This window comes from Xiphophorus couchianus, chromosome 19 (assembly GCF_001444195.1).
Source record: "Xiphophorus couchianus chromosome 19, X_couchianus-1.0, whole genome shotgun sequence".
NCBI lineage: Eukaryota > Metazoa > Chordata > Actinopteri > Cyprinodontiformes > Poeciliidae > Xiphophorus > Xiphophorus couchianus.
In genome coordinates this window covers 7,750,005-7,761,643 of record NC_040246.1, presented here as the reverse complement: position 1 = coordinate 7,761,643, position 11,639 = coordinate 7,750,005, and the positions used below count along the sequence as shown (strand labels likewise).

At 37.6% G+C, this 11,639-nt stretch overlaps 1 protein-coding gene across 2 annotated transcripts; it reads right to left on the bottom strand.

Moving 5' to 3' along the window:
* Positions 1 to 428: 428 nt before the first annotated feature.
* LOC114134300 (thrombospondin-type laminin G domain and EAR repeat-containing protein-like) lies at positions 429 to 10,156 on the bottom strand. Of its 2 annotated transcripts, none has more exons than XM_028000811.1 (13): positions 9,801 to 10,155; positions 8,400 to 8,623; positions 7,642 to 7,949; positions 6,754 to 6,844; positions 6,501 to 6,657; positions 6,281 to 6,412; positions 6,132 to 6,202; positions 5,897 to 6,058; positions 5,589 to 5,796; positions 4,850 to 5,082; positions 1,779 to 1,957; positions 1,539 to 1,640; positions 429 to 876 (listed from the first exon to the last, which is right to left on the bottom strand). In XM_028000811.1, exons 1-13 carry the CDS (start codon positions 9,883 to 9,885, stop codon positions 723 to 725), a joined length of 2,106 nt encoding a protein of 701 aa, XP_027856612.1. In that variant the 5' UTR covers positions 9,886 to 10,155; the 3' UTR covers positions 429 to 722. The 2 variants fall into 2 exon arrangements, with proteins under 2 accessions (XP_027856612.1, XP_027856613.1); XM_028000812.1 differs by having other exon boundaries at positions 768 to 876; positions 1,539 to 1,635; positions 9,801 to 10,156.
* Positions 10,157 to 11,639: the final 1,483 nt, after the last annotated feature.

Here is an 11,639-nt window from a genome sequence, read left to right as displayed (position 1 = left end):
CCTCATGATCATGTTATGATATGTCTTTATTCTAAATGGGTTTGAACTCTCACCAAATTAACCTCCTTGGGATACACACTCAAGGTTAGGTGTTGTTTACTGCAGCTGCTCCGGAGCCAGACTGTCTCTCCACTGTTTAAAATTTCATATCCTTGGTATAAAACTGTTTTGTTGTCTGCCTGTTGACAGGGCCAACTTTGACTCCTTTTGAACTTGTGAAAATAAACCTGACTGAGTGATTATCGCCTAACTGTGCTTGACATTTATCTTTTCCACGTCAAAGTTTAACATACTCTTATTTAAGTTTAATTCATTTTTCCTATGTTTTTCAACATATTTGTCTGCGAACTCCACTGGGTAAGCAACCACACATTTTAAGTACAAATACGGCATGAAATAATGTCAAATATAAACTCTCTTACAAAAAAAAAGGTTGTAATATTTTGGGGGGTTTAATTGTATTTGTCACATATAAAACATCCACATCCTGGCTGTGATAAAATGAGAAAACAAGTATTTGTGAGGTATGAAGCGGTATAGGATACTGGTTAAGGCCTCTGTGAAGTTCTTTCAAATATAATTTTATTAAAATATTTGACAGTTAAATTATGTCCTTATAAAACTTTAAGTTCTCTCAGTATACAAAGATATAAAACTATTCACAGGAGCACAATATGCCACACACAAACTGAAAACACAAAGCCATGTGCACACTTTGTCGTCTAGTAGGTTTTGAGCTTGAAAACTTTGGAGAGCGGCGCTTTGGCACTGGAGTAGATCAGAAAGGATTCTCCATTAGAGCTGAAAAACTCCCAGTCACTGCACCCAAAGGTTGGGAGCCAATGAACGGGAACAAATCCTTCATATCCCTGCCACCTGAAAGTGGATAAAAGAAATCAAATAATGGGCTATTTGCATATTAGTTGCTGTTTACTGTGTTCACACTTCTTTGACCTTTTTATGTTAATTCAAGGTACAACTACAAACTTTAGTGTGTTTTATTTGGATTATACCTACAAAAAAATAGTAGTGCATAGTTGTGAGTGGGAAGGAAAATGATTTTCAAAAATTTCAACAGATAAAATCTTGAAAGTGAGGAGTATTCAACCTCATTTATTTTGATGCTGCTAAATAAAGCCCAGCGCCAACCATTTTCTTCAGGAACCTTGAAAAAAAATGTTTTATCTGTAGCAAAACTTTTAAAGCTTGCATTATTTTCCTTTTGCTTCAATGCAATGTGCTAGTTTACGTTGGTCTATCTCCTAAAATCCCAATTAGAAAAACACCCTAAAGTTTGTGGTTGTAATGTGAAGAAATTTCGTTTTTCACATTAAAGGAAGCACTGATACAAGAAATGGAATAGGTTTAAGTGTTAAAAATTCATTTTCAGGGCATTATACATGTCAGAAATAGTAGTATTTTGCATAATGCATGTACAAGTGTTTCTTTCTAAAATGATTTTATGACAGATACCCCATGGCAATAAGGGCTGACGAAAGACATCACACAGGGTGGGGACGTGTTGACAAGTTGAATACCTGTAAAGAATGCTGTTGAGAGAGTAGGACTCCCCATTATAAGAGTTAGCAACAACCAAGAAATATTCTTCCCCGAGGCTGAAGAACTCCCAATCCACTGCACTGGAAAGGATAAAGATCATTAGGTATAGCGATGATAAATTTAAATGACTGCAAATATCTTCAACCACAAAAATGATTAAAAAGTCTGTGTTTGTACATAAATCTCATAGATAGAATCTGTGAAATTCACATGAATACCTGTAGGTAACAATATCCTGGAAGCGAACAAACATCCTCCCACTCATGTCCAGCTCATAGATAGTTGAGTTGATGGTGTACTGGCTGGGTCCGTTACCCTGGAATCTGTGTCCGTTGGCCACAACCAGAAATACTCTGCTGCCAATCTGGAACATTTCCCAGTCTGTGGCGCAGAATGTCTACAGTTGCAGAAAGTCAGACGATCAGTCAAATATTTCATATGGGATCCATTTAAACCCACAATCAAACTTTAATTCAACAATAATGGCTCTAGTAAAGAATTAGACAAAACATGAGATAAACAACAGAAGCGTAAGGAAATATATTTGGATTTACTTACATTTTAATTTAAAAGTGTCATGTAGGAAAAAATGCATACCTTTCTCAACAATCAGTGGGAACATCTTTATTGGTATTTCAGAAATCACACCCTTCTTTTAATTGCTTTCCAGCTGAGCCACTCATTAGGAAACATCATTAATTCCAGTCAGATGTTGGTTAAGTTAAATTTGGCAGAAATATAAATATTTTTCTGCGTTTAATTGTATGTGAATAAGTGTGAAAGTGCAAACAAAGATTTAAGTTGTAAACAACAAATCTCTGTTTGAAACTATTTGTTTCAGTTCATACCAGGAGTAGTCTAGGTTGATGTAGACAAAAGGGTTTCACAACCAAAATCAAAGAAAACAGGGTGTAATACACAGTCTTCAGAAAATAATATTGCATTGGGAGTATGAGAGAAGATGGCAACGAGTACAGAATATGAGTACCAAGTGGCAAGTTAGTCTGCAGATAAACGGGAGCAGATAACAGTAATAAAAGTGATAAATAAAAACTTTTTATTTCTTCTGAAGTTCAAAAGTGGACCTGGGCATGACACTGCACCCAACTAAATCCTGCTCCAGTTGCAAAGGGACATTGTACACGGTGCTTGTACAGCACTGATTTAACAGGATGCAAACCGTCAGAAATACAAATAAATTTACCACTTGCAGCCATCTTGAATTTTGAGGATGGAGCTCTTGAGAAACCAAAGACTTTCTTATTTAGATTTATCACTGTGCAGTGTTTTGGTAATTTGACATATTCATCAGAAAACAGTTCAGTTTCATTTAGAAAATACAAAATATATTTTTTTAAAAACTATTTTTCTGTTGTGTTTAGTAATGGACAAGTGTAAATTTCAAATTGGTTTAAATTTCTTTGCATGTTTGAAATAATAAAATCAAAAAAATAACTTCCAAAGAGAAACGGGAAAAAAAGAAGTTATTAATTCAAATTCATTTCAATTAAAATTTAAAAATACTTCATTAATCCCAAAAGGAAATTAAATAATTAAATAATTCCCAGCATGTACCCAATTCTGAAACAATTCATATACAATGACTAGAGGGGTGCTTTTTCTTCTGTACATTTGAAAACTTTTGGCCCAGTTAATTTTTCACAAATAACATATATAGAGGAACACTGCTAAAAAATCATATAAATGCTGATAACAACCCTTATTGCTATGCTTTACAGGCAGTGGCATCATCAGGAGTAGGATTGACTCTGCTATCAACATTGAGGTGCAGAGTTCGTCATGAACTATAGGTCAACCTTTGGTGTATCTGTGATGGAAATTAGATTTTTTCTTTTTTCTTTCAATGTGAAAAGTTATTAAGCTAAATTTAAATCTGCTTATCTATTTGTACAACAAAAACAATCAAATGCCCATTTGTTTTTGGGTTTGTTTGTTTATTTAGTTGTTTTTTAAAAGGGTTTCTGATGAGAAAATTCCCATTTATTTTTGACTTGCAACCTAGAAATTTCAGCTTTTTCACAAAAGAACCTAAAGTATTTGAAGTTTTGTTGCCAGTGCGGTTGTTTTACTGTCTTTTGATGTGGGCAATTTGGCTCATCGTGTAGATTATTTTAAAATTTTTCAAGTGTCCAGAACTAATTAGACCGAGTCAAGCATGATAATAGTAATACACAGAATAACAAAACCTATATAAATTATTATACACTTATCAAAGTTTCTCTCAAACATAGTTTGGTTTTGGTGGCACTTTAACTGAGTGGAAATAAAAAAAATAGGTGCATAGGAAGGCAAGAACCAACATCTCTTGTTCTTGAAAGTTGAAGAACCACTGTTAATTTAAAACCCATTACTTGGAGACACAAACCTTTTTCAGTTCTTAAATCTAAAATATTTTTTTGTCTCTCTATTTTATAAATCATAGTTAGCAGTTGAGCTCACAAGAAAACATTTCTCTGACTATGGAGGGATACTGGTCAGCAAATAACTGGACTGAAGAAAAGCGAAAACATCTAAACTCAAGAGAATTTTTTTCATGACCATTAAAAATCTTTCAGATTTACATGCAAGCAGGTTTTGCACACTGTGAGTAAAGATGTACATAGCAGTAAATGGATGTGTGTAGCTTCACAGTAATGGAACTAAGTGACATTACAACAGTAAGTAATGCTTATTTAAAATGTATCTACCGTCTTCTCATGTACGAGCCAACAGATTGCGTCATGAAGCTTCACTGTTTGTGCAACCAAGAGATATCGGAAATCCAGATTCTCACGTTTCTCTGATGGTTTCAGGTAATTTATTACTACCAGCCCCCAGGGGTTCTCACAAATCCCCCCCCCCAACCTCTGGAGTTCCCCTTTAATTACAAATCTCTCTGTGTTTTCTCGTGTGGCAATCAATGTGTCAACACAGTCACATCAGCTGCAGCCAGATTCAAATAAAATTGTTCATATCAGTTACAAAGCACTTCCATCAGTCAGGCAAATCATGCCAAACCACATCATCTGTTTTTGCCTCTATCTTGATCATTTTCCTTCCTTCCTTCCCAACTCTTTTCCTTTTATCGTTTTATTGTTCCGTCCTGACAGGATCTTTATGTGATCATCTCAGAGATATGGCTCTTATCAGGTGAAATCCACCCCCTACTAAAATGCTGCCTTCAAGTGCCATCAACTTTTCACAGTGGTTAGATTGGCAGTGGTAGTGTAATCAGATATGAGCCGTTGTCGGCACCATTTTTGATGCAACTGTTCTTCTTATCACACACCTTGATTGTCTGGAACACTTGAAATTTTCCATCGATCCAAACGTAGATGACCGAGTCCAGAGAAGTGGTCATGCCATCGAAAGCATTTGCAACCACCAGGAAGTGGTACGGTCCAACTTTGAAGAACTCCCAGTCGTAGGCCCCTGATGTGATCAGTGTCTGGTGAACCTCAAAAGACTTTGTCGATCTGCTCCACTTGTAGATCACGCTGTTGATGGTGTGATTGTTGTTTCCTAAAAGGAGTAACGGTAAGAGTAAGATTTGGTTTTATTCAGCATCGCCAAAAAGCTGCAAGGCACTGAAATACAGTACAGTCATACGGTGTTCACCTTCTGACAGAAATATTTTTATTCTTACACACTTACATGTTACAGATCATTAACCAGATAAATATAACCCAAGTATTTACAAAAGTAGTTTTCAAATGTTAATTATGCTAATTAAGGGAAATAAGCTTTGTCTCTTTTTTTTAGATTGGGACATGATGTTTTTCCTTCTTAATGTTGTCAGCATTTTTTTGTTTAAATTATTTATTGATCCTGCAAATCTGTCAGCAAAAAAGTGGTTAATCAATTACGCCACACTTTAACAATAGAGTACTGCTTTCTGTATTTACTTGGATTATCTATCTGATATTAAAGTCGGTTGAATGATCTGAAATATTTAAGAATGATTAAAAAAAAGAAGCAAAAACGTGATAAGGATTTTTGAATATCAATTATTTTGAATAATTGCTTACCCATTCTGTGATTGGCCACAGCAAGATATGTCTGTTCATTAATGTTGAAAGCCTCCCAGTCTCGAGCGCAGTAGGTCTGCAGAGTCTGGAACTGCACAAACCGTTTTCTTCTGTTGCTCCATTTATAAATGACAGAAAAGTCAGATTCAGGCTGTTTGTCGACGGACTTGTTTGTTTCAGTCCCAGAATTAGACACTACCAGATATGCCTATAGGCAAAAACAACAAAACAGAGGTAATGAGAGATGAATTTAAGGTTTGAATTTTCAAAAGGTGTTGATAAAAAAAAGGATGGAATCTCCATAACACCTTCTTTCCTACTTGGAAATGCTTCCAAGACAGAGCGCCGTGAGTGCTGATGTTCTGGTAGAGCCGGAAACCCAAGTTGGTCCAGAGGTACACAGCAGAACCAGAGGCTGAGGATCTGTGGGCCATAGCAGCCATGAGGCCAATGCCTTGTATCTGAAACACCTAAAGATCAGATAAAAATTTGCTCAAAACAAAACAGCAAAGTCGTATTGGAAAAGGAATGATGAAGAAATACCTCTACATCGTGTGTCTCAGAGCTGGTGGTAAGAACCTGCTGTTCCAAAACATAGTCCAGTCTTTTATGGTCTGTGTTGGAAGGTAAAATGATTTTGTCAGTTGTAACAAAGAGATAAAGCTGCTTGTTGCTAGCAGTTGGATGCTCACCCTCCAACACAGTGATCCACACTGACCCATCACAGACATAGAGGCCCTTTTTGAGAGGATTAAACCACAGCTGACCTCGCAGCAACTCAGAACATGGCCTCTCCACGCCCACTGACAGTCGTCCTGCGGCTCCTGACAGATCGCATTGAAGACGGAGCAATCAGCGGTAATTCCCTAATACTCGCGTCACATTCCCTTGTGAAGCAAATGTACAAATTACCAGAGGAAGTGTCATGTCTCTCATTCTGCCTCCTCCTGACAGGCAGGTCTAAGAGCAGCGGTGGAACTGACAAAGCTGCAAGCCGGGGGTCAGAAGACGGGCAGAGTTGATTGGAGGCGTCTGAGTTCGGCACAAGAACCAGTTGTCGCATCAGACCCTGAACATGTGGCAACAGATGAGATACTCGTCAACAAGTGGTTGGGATGCTATTAAATGTCCTTGGAGTTGAATCACAATTTGAAACTCAACTCACTGAAAACAAGCCCTTCCATCTTCCCCGACTGCCAATGTGGAATCTGGATGCCTGGATGTTAAGATCTGAAGGGAAAGCCCTGGAGGGACCACTGTTTGCAATAAAAGACAATTATCCTAAACAGCTAATAAACACTGCCTTCCTAAAGTATGCACAACCCTTGGTTGTTTTGGGTTTTTTTTTTTTTACAGTCAACGCACTTTTCTCAAAACATTTCCTTCATAAACTCACAAAGACAAGTCGCCTCTGATCTGCTTCTGGCCATTCATAAATCATGTGGACTTGCCGACATCCCATGCAGCTCTGAACGCTCAAAACTAAAGCTGGGAGTGCAAAACAAATGGAGATTCCTAAAGAGTACATTTTTTAGGAAATGGGGGGGGGGTTAAATAAAAAATGCACACCACACTTTTCAGTTTTTCTTTTGTAAAAACAAATTTGGGATCCATGTTTCTCTTTTCTTCCGCTTCAGAATTATGTTCTGCTTTGCACTAATCTTATCAAGTCCTAACAAAATACAATGAAGTTTATTTCTGTAACATGTTTACAGTATAACGTTTCAAACATCGCAAGTCACTTGAGGCTGAATTTCCTCCAACTGAAGTAACTTTCTTAAATTTCAGACTGAAAAACAAGAACTTGAAACCTGAACTGTTCTGATGGTTATAGAGATTGCACCCTGCTGCATGTCAGAGGAAGCTTCTTCTCAAAACCATTTGTCACTTACTGCCAGGATGTCATGATATGACTGCAGGGCGCAAATACATTTTACATTACAGCAAGAACATTTTATTGTGGTGAGACGTCCAGGATCTGACAGGTAAGAAGGAAAGGCAGATGATGGACGGAAAAAAGGCAAAAAGAGAGAACAGGCAGAGCTGAGCTTACCTTTCCAGCGGCGGGTTACAGTCCACCGTCAGCTTCCTGTGGTGAAGGCCGATGACTAAAACCAGTGTGTGCCACTGGTTGGGAGTTAGACGGATGCCTTGAAAGCTCCAGTGCTCTGCTGCTTTCCGATGGCCGTTGAAAACAAAATGCAGGCTGTTTTGGGATAACTTTAGTCCAAGGATGACCCCTGCATGTTTCTCATCACTCTTAGTTTCCTTCTCCCTCAGGCGCTGCTCGTCTTCTTTCTCCTCCAGTGCGACAGCCTCCACGTTACTTCGTCCCATCAGAGAGAAGACGTACTCGTCTCGCTGCAAGAAAGAGAGTAAATGCCCTCAAGACTAAACGAATTTGGCAGTGGCAAAATGTAAAGGAGTAAATTTATTTATAATGGTGTGTTTACAGATTTTAAAATCGTGTATGTAGTTTTACTCCTTGGTATTTTACACCAAAACTGATTCTTTCTCTTTTACATTATGTTGCAGATAATAAACACATTAAAGTACACTGACTTTCAGTTGAGTCTGTAAGGATTTAGGTTTCTGTGTTGTTTACATATCAGCATATATAAGTAATATTTATTTAGTATATGAAATAAATATTAGTATTTAATATATAATGTAGTTAATAAAATATTTATTTTATGAGATATTTATTTTGTATTAATTTAGAATAAATGAAATATTTATTTGCAATAATACTTTTGCAAAGTATACTTTTGGTCTTGTGTCAGAGATTCATCACCTCTGACAGATGCTTACCTTGGGTGCAAAGCGATTCACTTTCACTGTGATAACAATGGAAAACTCTTTGGGGAAAAGGTCACAGTTCACCAAGAGCTGGGAAGCGGGGAAGCTCATAGACGCATCGGGGCTGAGAAACTGGACGCCCCTCGCTCCAGCTGACTGCTTCACGCGCGCCCCGGGGACCACTCGGGAGGTGTCCCTCTCCAGAACAAAAGACAGAAGATCCAAGGGAAGCAACTCTGAGGACAGCAGACAAATGAAGGGGCCAGAACGGTGGTCAGTGCTGTGCTATGAATGGCTGGAGATTCTGCAAAAACAAAGCTCAGAAGCACTTCTTAGTTTGAGTCTAAGGTAAAATCAATTAGAGATACAAAATTTACAGGGTAAATTGTTTACCCTGTAAATTTTACCCAATTATAACACTTCTTTCCACCTGGACTGTTTGCATTGAGCTTCAATCATCTTCTCAATAATTATATCAACAGAAATTGTCCACTTTGGAGTCGCATCTTTTCCGGAGTCAAATTATGAATTTTTAGCTTTTATTGAAAATTTTGTTTTGTTTTATTATTATTATTATATTTTTTGGTACTTAAATATTCTCTACTTTTTCATTTTAGAATACTTTGACATGTGAAATCTGAACTGGATTATTCTACATTAAATCAAACTGCTTAAATCATTGTATGATTTTTGATCATTTAAATTTGTAAAGTTAATAAATAAATAAACATTTAAAAATACATTGAGAATATAGTTGTATTCTTTTATGTGTCTGGCTAAAGCCCAGTCTTAGAGAGTACAGACCCTCCAAAAAAGTGGCAAAAATGGTTCAACTAATTATGAACTACTTTACACTGGTCTATTAAATAAAAATCCCAGTAAAATATATACATTGTAACTTGACAAAAATGTAAAAGACAGCATTAACACCTTTGCAAGACCCCGTATTGAAAGGGAAAAACAATCAGGATGACTGGGAAGTAATAGATACATTATTTTACAAGGGTTGTTACTATAACAAGATACTCAAAAGCTGGACTGGTAGAGGAGAAATACTGAAAGATTGATGAGATGTCAGTTGGATGTTTATCCTGTAAACCCTAATATCCTGATGTGTATAGAAATGCAACTGAACCCTAACCCCATGCAATGCCTGTACTTGTTTGTGGATGTTCACGCAAACACACACACACACACACACACACACCCACGCCAGCACTCCCAGTAAGCAGACGCAGACAGTTGGAATTATCCAGAAGAATTTTAGCTGCAGGGCCTTCCCAGCTTTTGGATGGAGCCATAAACAATCCACTAGGTAATCATTAACAGGACCACTTATGCTGAGCTAAGACGAGGTGATGTCTCGTAAAGTTTAGAACGAAACAGGTAACATTAGATAAAACGGTCTCCTACCTGTGCACTGTCTCCATGCGTCTGTTGTTGTCTCCGTGACCCTGGAAGCCCAGAGGAGGAGCAGTATGAATATCTGCCTCGACATTATGAAAAGCGGTCCGCTTCAGTTGCCAACTAACAGGAGTGTCTCCATGGCCAGAGTAATGTTCAGTCTGTTCCTCCTCCCTTGGTCTTTAGCTCGAACGATGATCCATGAAAGAAAACCGTGCATCCTTCATCTTGATCCCGGCAAGAAAGAATATGTTCCAACTTGGAGTCTTTCTGAATATCTACTTGATCACACGTCGTCCTTAAGCAGCATGAAAGGTACCTGTGTGTGCTGAACCAAATCCACCCCTCTGTGAAGGGAATCCTGCACCTGCAGCTCCTTTTAAACACCGGAGCCATGCAAATCACTAACCAGCCTGTCACTCATCCTCCCTCGACCGCAAATTTGGTAACACACACCGCCAGAGGGCTGAGCTGTCTCACTTTATTTGTACATTTGTGCTTACAGCACACCGACACAGAACAGCAGGCAGGCAAACACAACTTCTGTGTGCAAGCAGACGCAAAATGTCAGTCAAATGCAAAAAAGTTTTCTTTCTTTATTCTGCCTATCTTTGTCGTGCCATTGTTGTCCCATTTGGTGTCAAATAAAAAACAGAAGAAGTTGTTTGTATTCAGACCTCTTTACTCTCTGACCTCCTAAGTAAAAATCCAACTGGCTTCGAAGATCACACCAAATATTTGTAAGAAGGAGCTCTTGTGAGATGAAAAAAAAAAAAAAAATTTTCAACATTGATGAACTGCAGTTGCAATTTAGCTAACAATTCGTGAATTAAAGCAAATTATTTAATGCTACGTTAAGTGAAAATGTTTTTTAGAGGTAATCAGCAAATTAAAAAAATAAATAAATAAAGTTGATTAAAGTTTGATTTCATAATCTCTGGGTTGTATATTTAAGTTTGTGTGGGACCTCCTGAAGGCCTCCCATTCATAGACTACCATATTTACAAGGTAAATGGATTCTGCATTTTATTTACATTAATATAACAGACCATAGTGCGACCTGTATCCAGCTGTATCGATTGAACAATCAATTTTTCTGCGAGATAGGACAGGGCTGTGGGAGAAATCCAGTTAAAGAACAGAAAAAATCCCAGTACAACGCCCTAACTCAGAAATGTCCTAATTCCTGGCTTGACTCATCAATCGCAGCAACGATCTTATGACTGTTCCAGTTCAGCTGAATTAGACAGGCCCACTTATCAAACATCTGGGGTTCTAAATAAAGGTTACAAAGAACCAAATTTAACTATGCTAAAACAATGTCAGACTTATCACATGGTTTAATCTTTTCCTTAAAGTCTCCCAGGCTTTGTGAATTGTAATTTGCATGTTTTGTTTGTTTTGGGATTTTTTTCCGTTTGGTATTCTCAGGACTGCACCATCATTAGATTTAATCAGTATTTATGTTTTGCCTTGGATTTTTTTTTCTTCTTTTTAAATAATCATCATGTATGTAATGTGAAGTTTTGTTTGACGGTAATTAGTTTTCCAGTATTGTCTGTAGTCTGAAAAGTACTTAAGCATATAACATAATTGTTACAATACATAACAGTAGTCATAAATGGATAAAACTGTTGTATGGCCTGCTGGATATTTTCTTATCACCACGATATTTTTATATTTACCTGTGATAGCTGAATAGCCGTGATCAAGGCCTCAAAATTTTGGAACTACAGCTTTAAAGCAGCTGAAACTGTTCCTGACAGGTTTTGTTGGCGTGTTTCAGTGCTGCCACCTCGTGGTCGTTGCTTCACAGTCTCACATTAGGGAGCGTCTGCTGTTTCTGAA